Below are 27,237 nucleotides of genomic sequence, written 5' to 3'. Positions count from 1 at the left end.
CTCCTCCAGTTGCAGCTGCTTCTGATCCAGTTTCTAGGAAACCAGGACATCAGAAACCTCTCAGGCCCCCAGTTGGCTTTGTGAGAAGGAGCCCTGCACTCAGAGGGCCTCTTTCTTCCATGCTGTGATTGTGAAGTGCAGGTTGTGGAGAAGCCAGAAATTGTCATTACAGTGATTCCTAGTCTTGGATTGGGGAAGCCCTGGGGTGAGAAGAGTCTCCAGTTATTACCAAGAGCTGGATTCAAAACAAGGTCATTTAAATTCACCTCATTTTCAAAATTATTGCAAATGTACCCTGGTTTGAAAAAGTTGGTACCAGCCAGGCTCAGTGGCTCACACCTGTAATCCCAGCATTTGTGGGAGGCAGAGGCAGGCGGATCACCTGAAGTCAGGAGTTAGAGACCAGCTTAGCCAATATGGAGAAACCCCGTCTCTACTAAAAATACAAAATTAGCTGGGTGTGGTGGTGAGTTCCTGTAATCCCAGCTACTTGGGAGGCTGAGGCAGGAGAATTGCTTGAACCTGGGAGATGGAGGCTGCAGTGAATGGAGATTGAGCCACTGCATTCCAGCCTGGGCAACAGAATAAGACTCCATCTCAAAAAAAAAAAAAAAAAAAAAAAAAGAGGCCGGGCGCGGGGCTCACACCTGTAATCCCAGCACTTTTGGGAGGCTGAGGTGGGTGGATCATCTGAGGTCAGGAGTTCGAGACCAGGTTGGCCAACATGGCGAAACCCCATCTCTACTAAAAATACAAAAATTAACTTGGCATAGTGGCATGTGCCTGTAATCCCAGCTACTTGGGAGGCTGAGGCAAGAGAATCACTTGAACCTGGGAGGTGGAGGTTGCAGTGAGCCGAGATGGCACCACTGTACTCCAGCCTGGGCAATAGAGTAAGACTCTGTCTCAAAAACAAAACAAAAAAAGAAACTTGATACCATCTGCTATCTCTCTGTCTCTCTCTCTCTCTCTCTCTCTCTCTATATATATATATATATACACACATATATATATTTTTTTTTTCTTATAGAGCAAATTAGGAAATCACATTTTTAAAATTTTATTTTCTCAACTAAGTTGTTTCAGGATTCCTGTTACATAGGTAGCCCCTCTAATGCTTTGAACATCTTGATCTATCTAGAGCAAAAGACAAAGCTCAGTTTATAAGGCAAGATATTAGAGCAGTTCTGCAAAGGAGATAATCTCTGTGTGAATGTTTACTGTGAGAAGATATTCATAGTATATTGTTATATGACAAAAGCATAGAATAGTTTATAGTGGGATTCTGCTTCTGTTTAATAAAAGGAAAAGAGAAAAATAAATATTCGACACGGTGTCCGTGCCTACCTAGAAAATGCCTGGAAAGATACACACCAAATAGTTCTTACTGTCTCCCTGGGAAATAAGTTGAAGAGGGGAGGATGATGAGGAAGGTTCATATTTGTCCATCATACACTTCTGTAGGTACTGCTGATATTTTTACGCTAAGTATAGATTATTTATATAATGAAGACAGAGAATCTGTGCATTGAGTCACTGAGAAGGAAGGTTGTAGGGAGGAGATGATGGGTCATGGTATAAGGAAACTGATATGGACTAAAGCCTTATCGGTCCCATATAAGTTTTATTTGTTTATAGATCCTTAGTCATGAGTGTTAGATGTGAAAAACAAGAAGTACAAGGCAATAACAATGGAGACTGAGCTTGTATAAAAAGTTCTATGTACTTCTCCCTAAATGGCTTGAATATTCATCTCATCTTTTGGGAATGTGGAATAGAATTGTAAAGATGCTTGAGGTTAGAGCTAAATCACTATTCATCGTATCTTTGCTGCTCCGCAAATGAAAGGCGCTTGACATGAAAGGCCATTTAGTGGCTAGAGCCAAGAATGGAGACCCAGAGCTCCCAGTGCTGGTTCCTGGCAGCCACTTTTGGCTGAGTGAACATGAGCCACTGAGGCTGTGCCCCACTATGTCCATCCGCAGGGGGAAATGACAGCCGTGTCTTACTGCCTGCTGAAGGCATGATTGTTTGGAAACAATTTGAGATCCGTACCAGAAAGACAATTTAATAGAAAGTATTTTAGTCAAAAACGTTGTTGTGTAGAAGCCAGTCTTGACTTTTTAGGAGAAAAACCGTTTGCCTTGGGTGTGCATTGATTCAGGTGCTGTCCTGTGCTGAATCTTTGTATTGAATTGTTTTTTATCCACAAAACTGGATTTTATATACTTAGTACAGTTGGGAGCTGTGTAACACAGGTAATTGTCAGTTTATGTTTTTCACATGCAGGCCTTAAAAGTAAATCCTTGTGCTCATCTGATTCTCTGCTAAATCACCAAACTGCTGGAATACTTCAGTAAGATCCTGTCCCCATTCTGCTCCCCTTCTTACTACTGTGAACAGCTTCCCCTGTTTTCCCAAGTTCCTTCTCTCTTCTTCCTCCTCCATGACGTGTTACTCTGTTTCCCCACCACTCCCCCTGGGTGATGTGTTTCTCTCCTGCTTCCTCTGCCAGTTTCTCATGACTGGGAGGTGATTTTCGAGTTTTCTGGCTATTTCCCAGGCCACATCCGTGGTAGAGGCAGGTGTGACGGCAAAGGTGCAAATGGCAGGTGATATTATCTTAAGTCTAAGCACAGGGTGAGAAGTCTTGCCCCCGACCTCAGGTTCACCCTTTTGGTGTTGGTCCTGACACTATCTGGGACCCCATGTGACCCTGCTGGGAGCCTGGTGTGGTCCTAGAAGGAGCCCATCAAGTAGCCCTTCTTGACTTCTGTTCCGGGCCCGGCTCAGCATGAATGGTAAAAATAGGACCTGATGGCAAAAGTGTTCACTCATTTTTGAAATATGTATTTCAGATTGCTTCTCTCTCCCTGTGGTCTGAAGGGTTTGCCTCTTGTAGATCAGTTTGGCACGGTAGCACTAAGCCAAAGTAGCACAATTAGCAATTTTATCATCAGCAAAACCAGAGAAGCAGCAGGAAAACCTCTTCAGGAACCATGCTTTGAAGCCGTGTGGGGGATTGGTGTTGGTGTCAGTTGTTAGTTTGAGGTTGGTAAAGAGCAGGTACCATTCGAGTTGGCAGGAACCAGCTTTGGTGCAATCCTTTGCCGCGTGTATGAACCCCTACGTGAAGCTGGACAGCAGACGCTGGGAAGCCTTGGCCCCAGACACAGCCCAGTGCAACCAACCGAGGGGTCACACAAGCGGCTCTCAGCTTTGGGTGCAGGCGCAGAGCCTGCGTTGGATGGGGCCTGCTGGGTGTCAGTGCAGCCGCGTGGCAGGGCCAAGTCCATAGCCCTCCAATGTAGTCAGGGGGGTGGGAGCCGAGCAGTTAAGTGTCTGTCCTCCCCCAGTGACCTTCGCTATCACTGAGCTAGGTGATTCTGGATTTTTGTTTTTAATACTTATATACATTAATTCTGACTGTATATAGTATTAACTACCTATTCTATTAATACAACCTCTTACAATTATTAAAAAAAAAAATTTTTTTTTCTTCTGAGACAGTATCTTGCTCTGTTGCCCAGGCTGGAGTGCAGTGGCGTGCTCTCGGCTCACTGCAACTCCGCCCCCTGGGTTCACGCCATTCTCCTGCCTCAGCCTCCTGAGTAGCTGGGACTACAGGTGCCTGCCACCATGCCCAGTTAATTTTTTTGTATTTTTAGTAGAGATGGGGTTTCACCGTGTTAGCCAGGATGGTCTTGATCTCCTGACTTCATGATCCACCCACCTCGGCCTCCCAAAGTGCTGGGATTACAGGTGTGACCCACCGCGCCCAGCCCAAATGTTTAATAGTATGTTTTTCTGGGTGTGTGTGTGTGTTTCTTTTGTTTTGTTTTGTTTTGTTGAGGCAGGATCTCACTCTGTTGCCCAGGCTGGAGTTCAATGGCGCTATCATAGCTCACTGCAGCCTCAAACTCCAGGGCTCAATAAATCCTCCCACCTCAGCCTTCCAAGTAGTTGGGACTACAGGCATGCACCACTACTCCCAGCTAATCTTTTTATTTTTATTTTGTAGAGACAGGGTGTCACTATGTTGCTCAGGATGGTCTTGAACTCCTGGCTTCAAGTGATCCTCTCACCTCAGCCTCCCAAAGTGCTGGGATTACAGGCATGAGGCACCCTGCCCAGCCTAATAGTACTTCAGTTGAGTAACTTTGTGCTGCTTTGTGTGTATAAAATGGTTAACAATATAACAAAGACTGCAAATTTATTTAAGAGCAAAGTGTTAAATAGTTAACCCCTTTGAATTAAATTTTTTAACAATTTACAAAAGTGACATTCTTATTGTATATATATTTTTATTTCTTTTTCTTTTTTATATTTTGTTTTTTACTTTTTTTTAGTAAATTCTCGCAGATCCTTATCTTGTTGTATATATTTTTTAAGTTACCACTATAAAAGTATATGTAATAAAAAGTGAAATTTCCACTGCAGTCTCCCATCTCTCCATAAAGAAATTGGAAACCACTGTATCTTCCCAGAACTTTTTCTGTAAATTCACAGATATGGCAGGAATGTGGAAAGGTGGATGTTTTATTTTTCAAACATAAATTGCATGATGCTATGTGTATATCATACAACTAGCCTGCATCACTCATTGGATCTTGGGCCTCTTTCCTTATCAGTACATATAGACTTAGCGAATTCTTAAGACTGTCTACAATAATTATTTCACATTTTCATAATGGTGCATATATTAGTTGTTCTGCAAATTCTTGCTATTACAAATAATGCTGTGGTGAGTATTCTTGCACATCTTCCAGTGAGTTTATGTACGAGCATGAGTGTTTAAGTTGTGCATATATGTGTGTGAATGTGCCTATTGTCACCATTGACAGCAGATGGACAAAATTCAGGGTGATGAGTGCTGGGGATATGACAGTGCTATGAAAAGATGACGTTTTCATACCATGTGCACGTCCACCCTTGGATTGACTAATGTTATTATTGCTAAGTGTGCATTATGGGATTTGAGTGAAGTTTTTCTGCACTGTAATTCCATAAGTTGATGCTTCAAAGAAGAGTTAAATTTGAGGTTAATGTCCTTTTAAAAAACTCTTATTCCTTGGGCCAGGTGGCTCACGCCTGTAATCCCAGCTCTTTGGGAGGCCAAAGCAGGAACATCCCATGAGGCTAGGAGTTTGAGACCAGCCTGGGCAACATCGCAAGACCTTGTCTCTTAAAAATAAAAATAAACAAACAACAACAAAAATCCTTTTATTTCTCAACTGATTTCAAAGAAGTTCTGTGTATGTGGCTAGGGCATATGTCTGTTTAAAGTAGGGCTGCTGGCTGCTGAGGAACTAGGAGAGGCCTCAGTTGTGGGAGCCAGGCAGTGTCCAGACAGCAGCTTCCTGCCGCAGGTGGGCTGGGCTGGGGTGGGCATCGGGATGGAAGACAGCTGACTCCTTTCTTTTTTCTTCTTTCTTTTTTTTGAGACAGAGTTTTACTCTTATTGCCCAGACTAGAGTGCAATGGCACGATCTCGGTTCACTGCAACCTCCGCCTCACAGGTTCAAGCGATTTTCCTGCCTCAGCCTCCTGAGTAGCTGTGATTACAGGCGCCTGCCGCTGCACCCGGCTAATTTTTCATATTTTTAGTAGAGATAGGGTTTCACCGTGTTGGTCAGGCTGGTCTCGAACTCCTGACCTCAGGTGATCCCCCTACCACAGCCTTCCAGAGTGCTGGGATTACAGGTGTGAGCCATCATGCCCGATCTCAGCTGACTCCCCTCTCAGCCGCATTTATGCGTGCAGCCATTTAGATATCGAAATAATATGTAAATGGATTTCATCCCAACTTAAATATGCTGTTTGTGCCCAGTTGTTAAAATTTTATTTATTTATTTATTTTTATTTTATTTATTTATTTGTTTTGAGATGCAGTCTCACTCCGTTGCCCAGGCTAGAGTGCAGTGGTGCAATCTTGGCTCACAGCAACCTCCCCCTCCTGGGTTCAAACGATTCTTCTGCCTCAGCCTCCTGAGTAGCTGGGATTACAGGCATGCGCCATCATGCCCAGCTAATTTTTGAATTTTTGTAGAGACAGGGTTTTACCATATTGGCCAGGCTGATCTCGAACTCCTGACCTCAGGTGATCCTCCCACTTTGGCCTCACAAAGTGCTGGGATTACAGCACCCAGCCCCCAGTTGGTAAAATTTTAATAATTAGCTTACTAACTAGTTTAAGCACATATTCGCAAGATATAGGATGTCTTCAACATACAGCTTTCTACTCCAAAAAGTACAGCATGTTTTTTTGGTTGAGAGTTTTATTTACTACAAAATCCAGGCGATTCATTCTCGATTTGGGGAGTGGGAAGTCCACTGCCCTGAGGCCTAACCTTGTAGAAGTTTCCCGTAATGACACTGCTTCTCATTTTCCTTCCCAGTGCTCGGCCTGGTTCTCCCCATGTGGGCCATAGCCCTCATTTCCTTTGGTGTTGCCCTCCTGTTCGCTTTCTTTGTGTGGCTCTTCGTATGTCCATGGATGCGGAGGAAAATAACAGGTATGGGCTTTTTGATTCTTCTGATTTACAGAAATTCTCCTGATTTCCAAAACCTCACATGTAATACGCCATGATCCTTACTAATGGAGGAAGAGGAAGTGTGGGTGATTCCAGAACATACCCCATCCTCTGTCACTCGGTTCCTGAGTGCTTTCTGGCTCAGACATTTTCTTGATAAGTTGTAACCCAGGTGGGCAGTAAGGTCCCAGTTGCCATGAGTAACTGAAAGTTAACCGTGCAGTCCAGTTCTGCCAGCCTGTGGAAAAACGTTAGCCTTCATAGAAATGCAAATTAACACCACAAGGAGATTTTGTTTCCCACCCACATGAATGGCTAAGGGTAAAAAGTTCTCGCCATTCCGTATGTAGGTGAAGAAGTGAAATAATTGGAACTCTCCCAGGTTTATGCTGAAATGTAAAATGGTGCAACCACTTTGGAAGTTAGGTTTGCAGTTTCTTTATAAAGTTAACCTTACACTTACCATGTGGGCCAGTAATTTCACTCCTAGCTATTTATCCAAAGAAATGAAAACATGTGTTCATAAAAAAACTTGTACACAAATCTTTTCGTCATAAAAGCCCAAAGTGGAAACAACCCATGTGTTGGTCAGCAGGCAAATGGGTAACCAAATTGAGTAAATTCATGGGATGGACGACCACGCAGCAATAGAGAGAATGAACTGCTGGGGACCCTACAGCGGAAGGCATCCCACAGCCGTGATACCGAGCAGAAGCCCATGATCCAGAAGAGTAGCTATTCTGCATGCTGGCATTTTTCATAGCATTTCCATAAATTTTCATTTAAAAGTTTTATGGATCTTTCCATTAAATTTAAGAATAGGGAAAATTTTCCTGTAGCAACAGAAAGCACTGATCGCCTGGGATGGGTGGGGGTTGGAAAAGGCAGCTCGGGAACTTATCAGGGACATAAAATGTCTTTGTTTTCATCGGGGAAGGGGCTTTAGGGTGTGCCCACTTGCAGCAGGTCATCACCTGGGTGCTTAAACTGTATGCAATTTTGACTGGGCATAGTGGCTTACACCTATAATCCCAGCACTTTGGGAGGCCAAGTTGGGTGGATCACCTGAGGTCAGGAGTTCGAGACCAGCCTGACCAACAAGATAAATAAATCCCTGTCTCTACTGAAAATACAAAAATTAGCCGGGCCCTGGTGGCAGGTGCCTGTAGTCCCAGCTACGCAGGAGGCTGAAACAGGAGAATTGCTTGAACCAGGAGGCGGAGGTTGCAGTGAGCCACTGCACTCCAGCCTGGGCGACACAGCGCGACTCCATCTCAAAATAATATATATATGCATTGTATTATATTTATATATAAAACCTATAACAATAATTGTATTATTATAGTACTGTAATAATTATACTGTGGAATAATATAATCATTATACTATATAATAACTATAGTATAATATACAATATAGTACTCTACTGTATAGTACTATAATAATTGTATTATTATAGTTATAGTAATTATAACATATATATAATAAAACGAAACAATAAAAATAAAACACATGTTATTAAAAGGAAAGAAAGTTTTTAAGAAGTGGAAGAATATGGCTTAGGAAGTCAGTCAGGGCTGTTTTCCTATTCCCAATTCCCCATATTTGAATTTCAAGCCTTGAAGCCACATGCTTTTTACAGAGCTCTCAAAAAACAAGTATTTACATTTGGTCTCAGCATGTACCATAGGGTCACATTTCAGTATGGATATATCTGCATTTGGAGATTCACATTTCGAAGAAGACCAAAATACATGAGACAAAGCATGCTCTTGAATTGGAAGACAGTATAGTAGAGATGCCAGTTCTTCTCAGATTCATCTCTAGACTTTAGACGATTTAAATAGAAATCCCAGCAGGATATTTTGTAGATTTAGACAAGCCGCTTTTAAAGTTCATGTAGTAAGTCAAAGACACTAGATGAGCTGGAACAATTTTGGAAAAGAAAAAAGTTGGAGGATTCATATTAACCTGACTTCAATACTTGTTATGAAGCCACAAAGCAGTGTGGAATTCGGGAAGAGAGAAACACATAGATGAATGGAACAAGAATAGAGTCTAGAAATAGACCCACACTAATGTGGCCAGTGGGTTTTAGACAAGGGTACAGAAACAGTTCACTGGAGAAAGGACAATCTTTTCAACAAATGGTTTTGGAGCACTTGACATCCATATGCCAAAATAAGAACCTTAACGTAAACCTTATTTTAAAAATTAGCTTAAAGTGCATCATAGATCTAAATACAAAATTTAAAAAAAAACAAGACTTTTAGGGGAAAAAAAATATAAGGGAAAACTTTGTGACCTTGGGTTAAGAAAAGAGATTTTAGATATGACACCAAAAACATGTTCTATAAAAGAACAAGTTGGGCCAGGCACGGTGGCTCACGCCTGTAATCCCAGAACTTTGGGAGGCCAAGGCGGGCAGATCACCTGAGGTCAGGAGTTCAAGACCAGCCTGGCCAACATGGAGAAACCCTGTCTCTATTAAAAATACAAAATTAGCTGAGTGTGGTGGCTCATGCCTGTAATCCCAGTTACTCGGGAGGCTGAGGCAGGAGAATTGCTTGAACCCGGGAGGCGGAGGTTACAGTGAGGCGAGATCATGCCATTGCACTCCACCCTGGGCAACAAGAGCGAAACTCCGTCTCAAAAAAAAAAAAAGGAAAAAAGGACAAATTGATAAATTGTACATCATCAAAATTTGAAATTATTGGTCTGTGAGAAGCACTGTGAATAGAATGGGAGAAAATGTTTGCAAATCCCATACCTACAAAGGACTTGCATTCAAAAAATAAAAAGAAATTTTAGAAAACAAATAACTCAATTAAAAAATGAGCAAAATAGGCCCGGCACAGTGGCACACACCTGTAATCCCAGCACTTTGGGAGGCTGAGGCAGGTGGATCACAAGGTCAGGAGATCGAGACCATCTTGGCCAACATGGTGAAACCCCGTCTCTACTAAAAATACAAAAATTAGCTGGGCATGGTGGTGCATGCCTGTAATCCCAGCTATTCAGGAGACTGAGCCAGGAGAATCGCTTGAACCAGGGAATCAGAGGTTGCAGTGATCCCAGATCGCGCCACAGCACTCCAGCCTGGTGACAGAGCAAGACTCTGTCTCAAAAAAAAAAAAGCAAAATAGGCCGGGCTTGATGTCTCATGCCTGTAATCCCAGCACTTTGGGAGGCCGAAGCAGGCGGATCACAAGGTCAGGATTTTGAGACAAGCCTGGCCAACATGGTGAAACTCCATCTCTACTAAATATACAAAATTAATTGGATATGGTGGTGGGCGCCTCTAATCCTAGCTACTCAGGAGGCTGAGGCAGGGGAATCACTTGAACCTGGGAGGCGGAGGTTGCAGTGAGCCGAGATCATGCCAGTGCACTCCAGTGCACTCCAGCCTGGGCAAAAAGAGTGAAACTCCATCTCAAAAAAAAAAAAAAAAAAGCAAAATATTTGAATAGACACTTTACCAAAGAAGATAGATGGGACCAGACACGGTGGCTCACGCCTGTAATCCCAGCACTTTGGGAGGCTGAGGCGGGCAGTTCAGGAGGTCAAGAGATCAAGACCATCCTGGCCAACATGGTGAAACCCCGTCTCTACTAAAAATACAAAAATTAGCCGGGTGTGGTGGCGGGCGCCTATAGTCCCAGCTACTCGGGAGGCTGAGGCAGGAGAATCGCTTGAACCCGGGAGGCAGAGGTTACAGTGAGCCAAGATTGCGCCACTACACTCCAGCCTGGTGACAGAGCGAGACTCCGTCTCAAAAAAAAAAGATAGATGGATAGCAGATGAGTCCATGAAAAGGTGCTCAACATCACTAGTCATCGGGAAGTACAAATTCACATCACAGCGAGGTACTACTACCACCTACTTGAACGGCTTTTTAAAAATACTGACAGTAAAGGCCGGGTGCGGTGGCTCACACCTATAATCCCAGCACTTTGGGAGGCCGAGGCAGGCAGATCACAAGGTCAGGAAATCGAGACCATCCTGGCTAACGTGGTGAAACCCTGTCTCTACTAAAAATACAAAAAAATTAGTCGGGCATGGTGGCGGGCGCCTGTAGTCCCGGCTACTGGGGAGGCTGAGGCAGGAGAATGGCGTGAACCCGGGGGATGGAGCTTGCAGTGAGCCGAGATCAAGATTCCGAGAAAGAGAGAAAGAGAGAGAGAGAGAAAGAGAGAAAGAAAAAGAGAGAGAGAGAAAGAGAGAGAAAGAAACTGACAGTATTAAATGCTGTCAGTATTTACAAGAATGAAGAGCAACTGGAACCTTGTACATTGCTGGTGAGAATGTCAAATGGTACAGGGAAACTGTTTGTCAACTTCTTATATGGCTAATACTTGCCATAAATATACTCTTAACCACTCCTAGATACTTCCCTAGAAAAATGAAAACTTAAATTCACACAGAAATCTGCACATGAATGTTTATAGCACCTTTATATGCAATCTCCAAAAACCCACATTATTCACAGAATAAATAAATTGTGGTGCCTTTGAACATTTGAATACTACTCAGCAATTAAAAGGAACACATTATTGATCCATGTAACAACATGGATGGATTTCAGAGGCATTATGCTGAGTAGAAAAAGCCAGTCTAAAAAATCACATATTTTATTATTTATTTATGTGACTTTCTGAAAAAGGTAGTTTTTCAGAAATTGAAGTTTCTTATTCTGAGGTTTAAGAAACAGAAGGCCAGTCTAGGTGGCTATAGATTTACAGAACATTAGCACTGGAGGGAACTGTGGTATTCGGAGCTAACCCTTTTTGTTGTTGTTTTTGGATATGATAACTCAGGCCCTAAATTTCCATCTTTTCCTCAATTGCTGAATTTTCTAGCTAGAGTTTTCCAGGTAACTAATTGAACTTTTGACTTTCTTTTTCTATTTCTTTTCTTTTTTTTTTTTTTTTTTTTTTGACAGAGTCTCGCTCTGTCACCCAGGCTGGAGTGCAGTGGCACAATCCTGGCTCACTGCAAACTCTGCCACCTGGGTTTAAGAGATTCTCCTGCCTCAGCCTCCCAAGTAGCTGGAATTACAGGCGCCCGCCACCATGCCTGGCTAATTTTTATATTTTTAGTGGAGACAGGATTTGACCATATTGTCCAGGCTGGTCTCAAACTCCTGACCTGGTGATCCACCTGCTTCGGCCTCCCAAAGTGCTGGGATTACAGGTATGAGCCACCATACCTGGTTTCGACTTCATTTTTTCTATCTAGCTATAACTTTTTTTGTTTTTTTCCAAAATCAGTGCTAAAGCATAAAGATACAGATTCACTTTTTAATATTCATGTTTCAATAATAAGAATTCTCTTCCAGAATGTTCGGTATGACTTTGTTTTTTTAGGCAAATTACAAAAAGAAGGTGCTTTATCACGAGTATCTGACGAAAGCCTCAGTAAAGTTCAGGAAGCAGAGTCCCCAGTATTTAAAGAGCTACCAGGTGCCAAGGCTAATGATGACAGCACCATCCCGCTCACAGGAGCAGCAGGGGAGACGTCGGGGACCTCAGAAGGCACCTCTGCAGGCAGCCACCCTCGGGCTGCATACGGTAAGATGTGCCTGGAGAGCTTTGGTTCCATGGCAGCACAGAGAAGTTCCCTGGGGAGGACCAGCTGGGCCTGGCTATGGGCAATCTGGTTTTAATGCACAAAAGGATCCCTCGGTTTTATAATTTGAGAAAACCCAGAAGCTAGGGAGGCCTCAGGAAACCATTCCAGTCAGCAGAGTAGGCTCACTCTTGTCCTGTGATTTCTTCCAAGAGCTGTTTATAGTCTCACCGGAGGCGCTGGGGCCATACACTGTATGTCTGTGCTGCACCCACTCAGCTACTTATGCAGATCTCCATGCCCCAGGAGTTACCAAATTGCTGAACATCGGTTAACCCAGCTTACTATGGAAGATGCAAAGAGAAAGCTAAATTTGTAACCAAGGAGGTGGTCCCACCATCAAATCACAGAAACCTTAGAAAATGTCCAGACTGGCTGGGTGGTGGCTCATGCCTGTAATCCCAACACTGGGAGGCCGAGGTGGGTGGATCACCTGAGGTCAGGAGTTCAAGACCAGCCTGACCAACATTGTAAAACTCCATCTCTACTAAAAATACAAAAAGTAGCTGGGCATGGTGGTGGGCGCCTGTAATCCCTGCTACTCGGGAGGCTGAGGCAGGAGAATCGCTTGAACCTGGGAGGCGGAAGTTGCAGTGAGCCGAGATTGCGCCATTGCACTCCAGCCTGGGCAACAGAGTGAGACTCCATCTCAAAAAAAAAAAAGAAAAGAAAAGAAAACATCCAGACCATTCTGTGTCCTTTAGACTCTCAATGTTTGTGGCAGTACCAGGGGAGCACAGCTTCATCAAAGCCAGCCCCGGTGGGTTCTGGCACCTGCCTGCCATAGGTGCAGTCTCAGATGTGGCCCAGAGAAGGCGAATTCATTTTGCCTGACTCATCTCAGATACTGCCTTTGACAGTCATGACTGACCTTTTAAGATGCACCTAAAAAATTAGCCGGGATGATGGTGCACACCTGTAGTCCCAGATGCTTGGGAGGCTGAGGCGGGAGAATCACTTGAGTCCAGGAGTTGGTGTGCAACTATGATTGCACCACTGCACTCCAGCCTGGGTGACAGAGCTGAGACCCTGTCTCTAAAAACAAAACCAAAACAGAAGTACCTGGAATATCAACCTTACATGAAGTGGGTTTTGTCTCAAGTATGAAGTTTTTCTAAGATGAGTTTCTTAACATTCTCCTTGTGTTGGTTTCTAGAAACAGAAAACAAGTGCCAAGTGCCATAGTAATTTCTGGAAGACACTTTTTAGCAGAACTTAAGATGTTTTGAAAATACCACATTATTAGTTTTACCCTTTTATTGTATGTTTCCACCTTTATTATTATTATTATTATTATTATTATTGTTATTTTTAGTGGTAACCATATTACATGTCCTTTATGGCCAACATAGAAAAGAAAGTATATGTTAATAAGTCATCCCCAGCCAGCCGGAGATAAGTGCCATGAAATAGTAGGGAGTGTTTCCTTTGCTTATATTTGAAAGGCTGGGGCTGGGCACGTTGTCTCACACCTGTAATCCCAGCACTTTGGGAGGCCAAGGCGGGCGGATCACAAGGTTAGGAACTTGAGACCATTCTGGCTAACATGGTGAAACCCTGTCTCTACTAAAAATACAAAAAAAAGTTAGCTGGGCATGGTGTCGCGCTTGTCCCCGCTACTTAGGAGGCCGAGGGAGGAGAATCGCTTGAACCCTGGAGGCAAAGGTTGCAGTGAGCCGAGATGGCGCCATTGTACTCCAGCCTGAGGACAGAGCGAGGCTCCGCCTCAAAAAAAAAAAAAAAAAAAAAAAGACTGGAAAATGAGACCTTCTCTAACCCTTTTCAGGAAGGGCGCTGTCCATGACCCATGGCTCTGTGAAATCGCCTGTCTCCAACGGCACCTTCGGCTTCGACGGCCATACCAGGAGCGACGGTCATGTGTACCACACCGTGCACAAAGACTCGGGGCTCTACAAAGACCTGCTGCACAAAATCCACATCGACAGGGGCCCCGAGGAGAAGCCAGCCCAGGAAAGCAACTACAGGCTGCTGCGCCGTAACAACAGTTACACCTGCTACACCGCAGCCATCTGCGGGCTGCCAGTGCACCACACCTTCCGAGCTGCGGACTCATCGGCCCCAGAGGACAGCGAGAAGCTGGTGGGCGACACCGTGTCCTACTCCAAGAAGAGACTGCGCTACGACAGCTACTCGAGCTACTGCAACGCGGTGGCAGAGGCGGAGATCGAGGCGGAGGAGGGCGGCGTGGAGATGAAACTGGCGTCAGAGCTGGCCGATCCTGACCAGCCACGAGAGGACCCTGCGGAGGAGGAGAAGGAGGAGAAGGACGCGCCCGAGGTGCATCTCCTGTTCCATTTCCTGCAGGTCCTCACCGCCTGTTTCGGGTCGTTTGCTCACGGCGGCAATGACGTGAGGTGGGTGTGTTCATTCATTCAACAACAGTCCTTGAGGCTCCGCCAGGGGCCAGCACTGTGCGGGTGCCGGGATCCAGCAGTGAACGGCACCGATGGAAGCCCCTGCCCGGGGTAGGGGTGCACAGGCGGTGGTGGAAAGATCCATAAGTCAGCATTGCGTGCAGGACAGCGAGAAGTGTTAACAGGAAAGTAAGGTAGGTAGACTCGGGGCAGGAGCTTCCGGGATGGCAGTGCGACCTGGGCTGCCCAGGGAACGGTTGGCCGGTGACGGAGGTGCAGGGGCGGCCACATGGCGTTAGCAGGAAGGAAAACGGCAGGTGCAGTCTTGAGGCGAGCACAAGATGCCTGCCTCCAGGATGAGCTAGGAGGTCGCCGGTCTGCGGGTTGTGGATGCAGAGCGCGTGGCCCATGGACATAGGAAGGAAGGTCTCACCTGGAGAGGGGAGCAGTGGAGATGTGATCAGGGGCCACACAGGGCACGTTTGACAGGGGCACTGGCTTTGGACAAAGGCCTGGACACGGATGTGAGAGAAGAAGGAAAGAGGCAGCTGCCAAGACTGGAGCCGTGGCCTTGGCAAAGGCAAGAGTGGAGCTGCTGTCTGTTAGGGATGACCGAGGCCCTGGATGCAGCCAGGGAGCGATGCTGCTGTTCAGGCTGAGCAGACAGCGGCCGTGTACACCTGAGTTCAGGACAGGCCAGGCTGGGTGCCGAGCAGGTAACATGGGTTACCTGGGTGAGAAGCGCTGGGGCAGCGAGGCAGGCAGGCGGGAGGCGGAGTGCACGGACGGAGGAAACAGCAAGAAGGTGTGCTGAACCAGGATGCTAGAACATCTAGGAAGTGATTTAATTTTAATTTTTTTTTTTTTTTTTTTTTTTAAGACAGAATCTCACTCTGTTCCCCAGGCTGGAATGCAGTGGCCTGATCTCGGCTCACTTCAACCTCCTCCTCCCAAGTTCAAGTGATTCTCCCGTCTCAGCCTTCCCAAGCAACTGGGATTGCAGATGCTCACCACCCGGCCCAGCAAATTTTTCTATTTCTAGTAGAGACGGGGTTTCCCACGTTGACCAGGCTGGTCTCAAACTCCTGACCTCGGCCAGGCGCGGTGGCTCACGCCTGTAATCCCAGCACTTTGGGAGGCCGAGGCAGGCGGATCACGAGGTCAGGAGATCGAGACCATCCTGGCTAACACAGTGAAACCCCGTCTCTACTAAAAATACAAAAAAATTAGCCGAGCATGGTGGCAGGCCCCTGTAGTCCCAGCTACTCGGGAGGCTGAGGCAGGAGAATGGTGTGAACCCAGGAGATGGAGGTTGCAGTGAGCTGAGATCCGGCCACTGCACTCCAGCCTGGGCGACAAAGTTAGAGTCCATCTCAAACAACAACAACAACAACAAAAATCTCCTGACTTTAGGTGATCCGCCCACCTCAGCCTTCCAAAGTGCTGGGATTACAGGTGTAAGCCACCGTGCCCAGCCATCCTTCAGTGACATCTTTAACCCAGTGAGAAGGCTCCACCCCTCTCGTGGGCTTTAGTTCTCCCCACTGCATGGTGCAGCCGCTGGAGCTGCCACCTGAGCCTGCAGGTCACCCCACATGGTAATGTCACAGGCATCCTGCAAATGAGTGTGTAGTGACAGGCAGATATGACCCTCCAACCTTGACCCCACCCACCCCACCCCACACCCAGGCCTGGTGTGCAAGAAGCAGGGCGGCCTCCTGGGGCCCCAGAGCCCCAAGTTTGGGTCTCTGCTGTCATCTTCCAGCTGTGTAACCCCTAGACAAGGCACTTGCTATTCCGAAGTCTCTGTTTCCCAATCTGTAAAATACAGGAAAATGAGTCCCAACCTCCCAGGCTTCCCCTGTGTAACATGCTCAGGATGGTGCTCCCCACTCACTCGGTTTCCGTCCGTTTCTGCTTGTGCTGTCACTGTCATGGTCAGCCACTGACGGTTCAGGGGACTGTGCCGTTGTCGTCTTCTGTTGCAGTCAGTGACTCCCCATGGGCTGCGCACAACGCCTCCCCACATGCAGCTGCGTCTCTGCTCTTTGCTGCAGACGAACCTGGGCATCTTATGTTCTGCTCAGCATCACGTGGGCGTTTCTGTGGTATTTTATTTGGTATTTTCTTGGAGACAGCATGCTCTGTCCTACGTTAGTAACTTTTTGTCTGCCCCACACCGTCCTGCTTCCTCCTCATCAAGCATTCTTGATGGAAGGCCTGGCACTGGCAGAGCACTAGAAACTGGGCCCCCATCCATTAGAAGTTTAAACGCCAGTTAGGGAGATGAGAAAAACATATTCATGGAAAAATCACAACATACTCTCTCCCACTCACACACTCAGCTGCACACACACACGCACAGACACTCACACATGCACATTGACACATGCACTCACACACACACACTCACACATGCACTCACACATGCACACTCACACATGCACTCACACACGCACCCTCACACATGCACTCACACACGCACACTCACACATGGACTCATGCACATTCACACACACCATGTTTCATTTCAAAGGAAGCGTCTAGGCAGTGGCTGCTCAGGTAACTGTAGAATTCCGAGCAGTTGCTTGCAGTGTGGGGACTATTCTGGGGCTTTGGAGCAGGGAGGGTGTCTAGTGAAAGCACCATTCTAGAAGTCATCTGAGAAGAGGCGTCCATGCATTCGGCATGAGGTTGAGCTCCGAGGCCTCATCACTGAGCTGCCATGGCCTATCCCACCCCGTCTCTAACACCCCTCTGAGCCGGGGTGGGCATCTCTCAGAGATGGGATCTGATGCTCAGGGTCACGCAGCGAGACCAAAGCCAACTTGGAAGCCAGTTCCAGTGACTCAGTGACACCCAGTCTACACAGCTGGCTGGGGGAGGAGACAAGAGCCAGGGAAGCTGTTAAGAGCACCTTGGGGCCTGCATGGGCTCCAGGGGCCTGACAGACATAAGCAGTGAAGGGACTGGAGCCCATGCAGGAGGGCCTGAAGCAGCCTGGGCCGTGCCCACTCTGCCACCTCAGAGGTGGGATCCTGGCCTCGGTTTCCTTGTCAGTAAGACGGGAGCAACAGTGCCCGCTGTGCAGGGCAGCTATGGGAATGGATGCTTAGCAAAATGTTGCCACCCATAGTATGGGGCCTGACAGTCTATCCCAAACTGGCAGCTAATGTTACTACCAGCAGCGGGGGGTGGCAGAGAAAATAGAAATTTGAGGAAAAAAGGAAGAAAAAAATAACTTGGCTGTTGTGTTGTGAACTTGGTTGTTTAAAAAATTAATTTTGGCCAGGCGTGGTGGCTCATGCCTGTAATCCTAGCACTTTGGGAGGCCGAGGTGGGTGGATCACTTGAGGTCAGGAGTTCAAAACCAGCCAGGCCAACATGGTAAGTGAAACCCCATCTCTACTCAAAATACAAAAATTAGCTGGGTGTGGTGGTACGTGCCTGTTGTCCTAACTACTCGGGAAGCTGAGGCAGGAGAATCAATTGAACCCAGGAGGTGGAGGTTGCAGTAAGCCAAGATCGCACCACTGTACTCCAGCCTGGGAGACAGAGTGAGACTCGGTCTCAAAAAAAAAAAAAATCAATTAATTTAATAGACCGGGCGCGATGGCTCACACCTATAATCTCAACACTTTCAGAGGCCGCGGTGGGCAGATCACCTGAGGTTGGGTGTTCAAGACCAGCCTAGACAACATGGTGAAACCCCACCTCTACTAAAAATACAAAAATTAGCTAGGCCTGGTGCTGGGCACTTGTGGTCCCAGCTACTCGGGAGGCTGAGGCACGAGAATCACTTGAACCCAGGAGGCAGAGGTTGCGGTGAGCTGAGATTGCGCCACTGCACTCCAGCCTGGGCAACAGAGGGAGACTCTGTCTCAAAAATAATAATAAATTACACACCTATTAGGATGGCTACCACTTAAAAAAAAAAAAAGTAACAAGTGTTGTGAAGGATGTAGAGAAATTGTAACCCTGTGCACTGTTAGTAGGGGTGTAAAATGGTGTAACCACTATGGAAAACAGGATGGAGGCTCCTCAAAAAATTAAACAGACCTCCCCTATGATCCAGCATTCCTGCTTCTGGGTATACATACAGAAGAATTGAAAGCAGAGTCTCAAAGAGATATTTGTACCCCATGTTCAAAGCACTGCCGTTTGTCGTAGGCAAGAGGGGAGAGCAACCCAGATGTCCACTGACAGCTGAATGGAAACAAAATGTGTCCGTGCATACAGTGGAATATTATTTAGCCTTAAAAAAGAAGGAAGTCCTGTCACCTGCTGTAACATGGATGAACCTGGAGGACATTAGGCTAAGTGAAATAAACCATCACAAAAAGATAAATACTACTCATGCCTGTAATCCCAGCACTTTGGGAGGCTGAGGGGCGGATCATGAGGTCAGGAGATCAAGACCATCCTGGCTAACATAGTGAAACCCCGTCTGTACTAAAAATACAAAAAGTTAGCCAGACGTGGTGGCACGTGCCTGTAGTCCCAGCTACTCAGGAGGCTGAGGCAGGAACGCGGGAGGTGGATGTTGCAGTGAGCCAAAATCACGTCGCTGCACTCCAGCCTGGGCGACCGAGCAAGACTCCGTCTCAAAAAAAAGATAAATATGATTTCACTTCTGTGAGCTGTCTACAGCAGTCAAATTCCTGGAACTAGAAAGTAGAATGGTGGTTGCCATTAGCTGCAGGGAGGGGCAGTGGGAATTTGTTTGAAGAGTACAGAGTTTCACATTTGCAAGATGAACAAGCTCTGGAGATCTGTTTCACAACAATGTAAATATACTTAACACTGCTGAACTATAAATAAGATTGATTACAATTGTAAATATTATGTTATGCTTTTTACCAAAATTTAAAAAAAAATCATTTTGACCATGAATAGATGATATAGATGAACCTCAAATACACCAAGATGAGCTATGCTCAAGACAAAAGTCACCATATACGGGAATACCTGGGAGACACTGTGGGTTCCGTTCCAGACCACTGCAATAAAACAAGTTTCACAATACCCATGAAGTTTTTGGTGTCCCAGCACATATAAAAGTTATGTTTCTGTAATGGTGTACCATAGTCTATTAAATGTGTCTAAAAAACAATGTATATACCTTAATTTGAAAATACTTTATTGCTAAAAAATAATGCTAGCAACCCTGTGAACATTCAGCAAATCATAATTTTGCTGATGGAGGGTCTGGGCCTTGATGTTGATGTCTGCTGACTCATCAGGGTGGTGGTGATTAAAGGTTGGGGTGGCTGTGGCCATTTCTTAAATTTAGACAGCCATGAAATTTGCTGCATCAATTAACTCTTCCTTTCACAAAAGATTTCTTTGTAGCGTGCAATGCAATTTGATAGCATTTTACCCACTGTAGAATTTCTTTCAAAATTGGAGTCAGTCCCCTCACACCCAGCCTCTGCTCTGACAACTGGGTTTGTGGAATATTCTAAATCCTTTGTTGTCATCTCAACAATGTTCACAACATCTTCACCAGGAGTAGATTCCATCTCAAAAAGCTTTCTTTGCTCATCCATACCAAGCACCTCCTCATCTGTTCAAGTTTTGTCTTGAGATTGCAGCAGTTCAGTCACATCGCCAGACTCCACTTCTAGTTCTCTTGCTACCACGACATCTACAGTGGCTTCCTTCATTAAAGTTTTGAATCTCTCAAAGTCATATGTGAGAGTCGGAATCACCTTCTTCCAAACTCCTGTTAATGTTGGTATTTTCACTTCCTCCCATGAATCGCAAATGTTCTATTGGCATCTAGAATGGGGAATCCTTTCCAGAAGGTTTCAATGGACTCCCTAGACCCATCAGAGGAATCACTATCTATGGCAGCTCTAGCCCTACAAAGTGTATATCTTAAGTAAAATAAGACTTGAAAGTCAAATTGCTCCTTGATCCATGGGCTGCAGAACAGATGCTGTATTTGCAGACAGGAGAACAACATTCATCTCCTTGCATATCTCCATCAGAGCTCTCCGGTGACCAAGTGCATTGTCAATGAGCAGTAATATTTTGAAATACTAATTTTTTTTCTGAGCAGTAGGTCTCAACAGTGGGCTTAAAATATTCAGTAAACCATGCTGTAAACAGATGTGCTTTGTTGTTCCATTTCTAGAACACAGGCAGAGTAGATTTAGCATCATTCCTAAGAGCAATAGGATTTTTGGAATGGTAAGTGAACATTGGCTTCAACTAAAGTTACCAGCTGCATTAGCCTCTGAGAAGAGAGTCAGCCTGTCCTTTGAAGGCAGGCATTGCCTTCTCTCTGGCTATGGAAGTCCTAGCTGGCATCTTCTTCCAATAGAAGACTGTTTCTTCTACATTGAAAATTTATTGTTACTGTAACCACCTTCATCAATGATCTTAGCTGGATCTTCTGGAGAACTCGCTGCAGCTTCTCCATCAGCACTTGCTGCTTCACCTTGCACTTTTATGCTATAAAGATGGCTTCTTAAACCTCCTGAAGCAACCTCTGCTAGCTTCCAGCTTTTCTTTAGCTTCCTGACTTCTCTCAGCCTTCACAGAATTGAAGAGAACTAGGGCCTTGCTCTGGATTAGGCTTTGACTTAAGATAATGTTGTGGCTGGTTAGATCTTCTATCCAGACCACTTAGACTGTCTCCATGTCAGCACTAGGGCTGTTTTGCTTTCTTATTATTCACGTGTTCATTGGAGTAGCACTTTAAATTTCCTTCAAGAAGCTTTCCCTTTGCATTCACAACTTGGCTAACTGGCCCAAGAGGCCTAGCTTTTGGCCTATCTCTGATTTTGATATGCCTTCCTCACTAAGCTTAATCATTTCTAGTTTTTGATTTAAACTGAGAGACATGCAACTCTTCCTTTCAGTTGAACACTTAGAGGCCACTGTAGGGTAATTTATTGGCTTAATTTCAGTATAGCAATATCTCAGGAAATAGGCAGGAGGAGAGGGAGAGAGACAGGGGAGTGAGCGGTCAGTGGAGCAGGGAGAACACACATAGCATTTATCAGTGAAGCTTACCGTCTCATATGGGAACAGTTCATGGCACCCCAAAACAATTATAATAGTAACATAAAAGATCACTGATCACAGATCACCATAACAGACATGATAATAATGAAAAAGTCAGGAATACTATGAGAATTACCAGAATGTGACACAGAGACATGACATGAGCACATACCGCTGGAAAATCGCGTCAGTGGACTTGCTCGATGCAGGGGTGCCACAAACCTCAAATTCGTAAAAAAAAAAGTCGTATCTGAAGGCCAGGTACAGTGGCTCATGCCTGTAATCCCAACACTTTGGGAGGCCAAAGTGGGCAGATCACAAGGTCAGGGGTTCGAGACCAGCCTGGCCAACATGGTGAAATCCCATCTCTACTAAAAATACAAAAATTAGTCGGGTGTGGTGGCCCACAGCTGTAGTCTCAATTACTCGGGAGGCTGAGGCAGGAGAATCGCTTGAATCTGGGAGGCGGAGGTTGCAGTGAGCCGAGATCACACCACTGCACTCCAACCTGGGCAACAGAGTAAGACTCCGTCTCAGAAAAAAAAAAAAAAAGAAAAGAAAAGAAAAAACATCATATCTGTGGAGTGTGATAAAGTGAATAAAATGAAGCACAATAAAACAAAGTCACCTGTATCATGTACAGTGCCGCTTGCATATATCATTAATCTTTTCTCTTTTTATTTTTCCCAGTAATGCCATTGGTCCCCTGGTAGCTTTGTGGCTGATTTACAAACAAGGCGGGGTAATGCAAGAAGCAGCTACACCCGTCTGGCTGCTGTTTTATGGAGGAGTTGGAATCTGCACAGGCCTCTGGGTCTGGGGGAGAAGAGTGATCCAGACCATGGGGAAAGACCTCACTCCCATCACGCCGTCCAGGTAAGCCTGGGCTGGTGGACGGGAAGGGCAGGTCTTGTCGTCCGAGGCCTGGCTAGAGCTGCCTGGCTGTGTCTGAACAGCCTGCTCAGCACCGGCAGTCGGCAGCGAGTCACAGGGAGGAGGGGACAGTGGGCAAGAATGGCCCTACTTACCATGCCACCTATCCTTGCCCTCCCTCACTGTGTCCCGGCCCCCAGCCACAGGGTCCCTGAGATGAGGAGCGGGAAGGGCAGACAAGCAGGGGTAGCAGAGCAGAGCAGGCAGGGAGGAGAGAAGCAGCTCACCCTTAGCCAGCACGGGGGCCAGAGGCAGGTGGGCAGGGAGGGCACAGACTTAAGCAGGCCCCCAGGCTGGCCTTTCCTGAAAGTTCTCTGGCCACCCCAGCTCTCAGCAACCTCCCTGCTGCGGTTACTTTCCTCTTGCTCTGCCAGACAGCGAGGCGCCCCCTGTCATCATGGGTGAGCTCTGGAGGCTTTAAATGTGGTCTCTCAACTGCATAGCCTTTAGCTGCATCAGGGGTTAAAGGAACTTCCAGAACTTTCAGAACATGACCAAAATTTGGAGCCACCTGTGGTAGGAAATCTCTCTCTTTTTAAAACATACTGGAGGTTTCCTTTTCCTACAGGCTCTGGGAGTTTCAGGAAGTGATCCAAAGGCACCCAGGGTGGGGAGGACCGGAACCCAGGTTTCATCACGCAGCTCTGCCCTGCATCTGCAGAGAAACCTAAAATAGCTCCACTGAGCCTCCTATATAAATTTCCAATTTTAAGTTCTCACTTGAAAATAATTTCAATAAAAGATATTTTAGAAGATTGATTTGAAGAAAAATTCGTAATCTGAGAAAAATACACTTTTGCAATAAGTGCACATTTTTTAAATGAGAGCATAGTTTTTCATTTGCGTTTTAGAAATGACTGATTTACTATCTTACTGCACAGCAGGAATGTCTGGCCCAGTGTGTGGTCTTTGAAACGTATCAGAAAGCCAGGCTTCTGGGGGCCGTGCACAGGAAAACGCAGCCTTGGTGGGAATCGCTGTCATTGAGCAGCGGCCTCTTGTTCTGTTAAAGTTGATCTTGCCCAGTCAGCAGTCGGCAATCACCCCAGAGAATGTTCTGGCAAGCCTTTGTCACCCGCGGGGTGTCAGGGAGGCGATACAGAGGACGCCCGTGACGTGTCTCATGCTCCCCCCGCAGCGGCTTCACGATCGAGCTGGCCTCAGCCTTCACGGTGGTGATCGCCTCCAACATTGGGCTTCCAGTCAGCACTACGCACTGCAAGGTAGGCCCCTGCTAGCCGGGAGCCCTTCTCCAGGCCACTGGGATGGGTCAGGGCCACCGGAACACATGCGAGGGAAGCTGTAGGGCTCTGTAGATGGTTGTGCAAAACGCATCTCCAGGTTCTCTGGGTCTCTGGGACCTTGTTTTCCTCCATCTGCCCCCTCCACCATCCTCTCGGTAGGACAACACCATCCCTTGTTCAGACCTGGCTTTTCCAAGGCAGAATGAATGCTAGGGCTGGTCTGCCTGGGACTGTCCTGCTGCCCTCCCACTGCTTCCACGGTGAAGTTTGATTGGCATCCTGTGTGCGCTGAGCATACCTATGGGCTCACTTGGGAGCCTGCCACTTGGTCCAGCCATTGAGGGGACTGGGGGTTGACAGTGGAAATAGCAATTAACAAAAATCATCTCTGTGGAATTGTAGGGCACGGTTGTTTCTGGTTTTGTTCCTTCTATGATGTTCAAAGTGACTGTATTGCCATAAATTCCCCATGAGGGGTAATGACTGATACCGACCACTGAGGAGTGCTCTGAAACCTACAGCTGGACAAGAGAGGGCTCCTGGTCGTGGTGTGGAAAGTTGGAGCTGCAGGGAGGAGCCCTGAAGACCAGTGAAGAGGAAATGGGCTCTGGGAGTTTCAGGGAGTGATCCATAGGTGGCCAGGGTGGGGAGGACCAGAACCTGGGTTGGGAGGACCAGAGCCCGGGTCTCATCACCCCGCTCTGCCCAGTATCTGCAGATACTTCTAAAATAGCTCCGGTGAGCCTCTGTATACAGACACACTCACCAGTCTCAACAAAGCGAAAGTCACTTCCGGATTTTTCCTAGGTTCATTCATTTGTATCATTCAAGAAAAACGAATTGGCGTTTGCTGCATGGGGGCAGAGTTCTCGGCACCAGAAGGAATATATGAGCCCTCATAACAGACACAGCCACCCATGTTTATATTTACTCACAATTTTAAGATTCCAGCCAATATGTTTAAAAGAAAACTCCAAGCAAAGGCAAGTGGCTTCATGCTTCAAACACCCAGGTCAGGTGGCCCTCACAAGAGTATCTGGAGTGGCCCAGCAGCATGTTTCCAAGCTGGGGCTCTGCGCATGCGGAATCAGCCTCAGTGGAAAGAGTTTGTTTTGTGTTTTCCTTTTTTGCTACCATATACAGAAATATTTCAATTTCCACAAAGTTTCTGTATAGAAATCCCCCTACTCACTGATTATCAGGAGAGTGCTGGTACTGTGCTCCACACCACACACGTGGTGCGCCGCCCCCTCTCCACAGCAAGCCTGTGGGGGTGGAACTGTCACTCCCAGTCCACAGGTGAGGAGACTGGGTTCCCTCAGAGCTGGGCCGCTTGCTATGTGCACACAGCCACATGTGGTAGATCCAGGATTCAGATCTTCGCCTCAGGCCACACACCTTCTCGTTCAGGTCCCCGTCAGCACCATTGTGGTGCCCAACCATGGCCAAGGTGCCTGGGGCAAGCACTCCACTGGTGCCATGAACATGAGCTCCCTCAGTCTCCCCAAGAACCTTCCCCAGCTTCACAGATGAGGAAACTGAGGCAGAGGAAAGTTAAGTAACGTGCCCGAGATTACACAGCCAGGGAGCAGCCCAGCTGAGGCACCCACGTGGACAGCATAGCCAGCGTCGTCCTCCCCCGCTCCGCCTGGCAAGCATGGGGGAGGAAGGCAGGAAGAGGTGCGGGTGCGCCCGCCGCCCATTCATTGTGATTTCCTAATGTGGGTTATTTAAAACTTACCAGAGAAGCACATATTCACTGAAATATTTCAAACAATACAACACTATAAGGAATGAAAAGTAACATCTTCCCCGGACTCCACGTTACTTCCATTCACTGTGGTGTGTGAGCGTGGAAGAGACGCATGTAGCTAAATATATTCTTTTTCCAAGGACACGGGCTTGTGACTTTTCTATAGGCATCAGTTGTCTTTTGGAATGCTTTTAAACACATGTAATGCCATCTTTCTAGTGATTAACCTACACTTAAGCAAGACTGCTGAAGGCTAACTCTTCCACACCAGTTGAAATAGCTTTTTTTTTTTTTTGAGATGGAGTCTCACTCTGTCACCCAGGCTGGAGTGCAGTGGCATGATCTTGGCTGACTGCAAGCTCTGCCTCCTGGGTTCACGCCATTCTCCTGCCTCAGCCTCCCGAGTAGCTGGGACTCCAGGCGCCTGCCACCACGCCCGGCTAACTTTTTATATTTTTAGTAGAGATGGGTTTTCACCGTATTAGCCAGGATGGTCTCGATCTCCTGACCTCGTGATCCACCCGCCTTGGCCTCCCAAAGTGCTGGGATTATAGACATGAGCCACCATGCCCGGCCAGTTTTGTTTCCTTTGAGCTGGTGATGAGTAGTATTAGGATAGCTTGTTGGCACTTAAAGCAGGTCTCCCTGAATGGGACTGCAGTGGGGTGCCATCTGTAAAATAGACAAGACAGGTCACAACTTGGGTTTGAGTCAGTTTGTCCGATATCATTGATCATGGACTTCTGGACAAGGCCCAGAGCTATTCCCTGTGAGCACTAAGGACACAGCCTCAGCTCTCAGGAACTTGCAGTGTAGTTGGAGAGCAGATGGCTCTCCAAATAATAGAAGTGCTGAGAAGAGTTCACAGTTGTCATTACTCCACAACACTTATTCTCTCATGTCACATATTTCCCCTGCACACAACAGTCCCCAAATGGCAAATGTGGGATGAACTATGAGAGCCGTGGGATGGCGTGAAGAATGGGGCCCTCTGTGAGTGAGGCTGTGAATCTGGAAACATTCAAAGCGTATTGATGTCCACATAGAGTCATAGTTGAATTGCATCAGTTTTCAGGATAATTATCCTGTGTTTGATTTTTAAGTTTCTTGCTTAGAGCCATCTAATAGAAGGTAGGGAAAAGTTGGGGACTTGGCAGGAAATAAGATGGAAACTATTGTTTAAAATGAGTTTTTGAATGTATCTAGGTACATGTTATTGATTTATGCTTCCTTCTAAGTATACATGGCTAAGTGCATAGATTTGTTTTATTTTGTTTTGTTTTGTTTGAGACAGAGTCTCGCTTTGACGCCCAGGCTGGAGTGCAGAGGCTTGATCTTGGCTCACTGCAACCTCTGCCTCCTGGGTTCAAGCAGTTCTCCTGCCTCAGCCTCCTGAGTAGCTGAGATTACAGGCATGCACCACCACACTTGGCTAATTTTTGTATTTTTAGTAGAAATGGGGTTTCTCCATGTTAGCCAGGCTGGTCTTGAACTCCTGACCTCAAGTGGTCCGCCTGCCTCGGCCTCCCAAAGTGCTGGAATTACAGGCATGAGCCACTGTGCCTGGCCTAAGTGCATAGTTTAAATTTTGTTGTAGCCTATTTCAAAACATTTATGAAACCATACTATATTATGTGATATGTGTGCTGAATGTATAACTTGGGAAAAAACAATTAGAAAAGTCCCGTTATCACATTTTATTCCAGAAGGCATATATAAGACAGTCTGTTTGATGAGTTTCACCCTGTATGTGTTCC

At 46.3% G+C, this 27,237-nt stretch overlaps 1 protein-coding gene across 4 annotated transcripts in view; it reads left to right on the top strand.

Moving 5' to 3' along the window:
- SLC20A2 (solute carrier family 20 member 2) overlaps positions 1–27,237 on the top strand; it is a 127,758-nt gene that overhangs the window by 92,366 nt on the left and 8,155 nt on the right. For all 4 annotated transcript variants that reach the window (XM_025393304.1, XM_025393303.1, XM_025393302.1 and 1 more), the window contains 5 exons: positions 6,399–6,515; positions 11,900–12,103; positions 13,948–14,536; positions 22,241–22,426; positions 23,622–23,706. In XM_025393304.1, coding sequence (XP_025249089.1) covers positions 6,399–6,515; positions 11,900–12,103; positions 13,948–14,536; positions 22,241–22,426; positions 23,622–23,706 — 1,181 coding nt within the window. The remainder of the gene's footprint in view (positions 1–6,398; positions 6,516–11,899; positions 12,104–13,947; positions 14,537–22,240; positions 22,427–23,621; positions 23,707–27,237) is intronic.

This window comes from Theropithecus gelada, chromosome 8 (assembly GCF_003255815.1).
Source record: "Theropithecus gelada isolate Dixy chromosome 8, Tgel_1.0, whole genome shotgun sequence".
Taxonomy (NCBI): Eukaryota; Metazoa; Chordata; class Mammalia; order Primates; family Cercopithecidae; genus Theropithecus; species Theropithecus gelada.
This window is presented reverse-complemented; position numbering and strand designations above follow the sequence as displayed.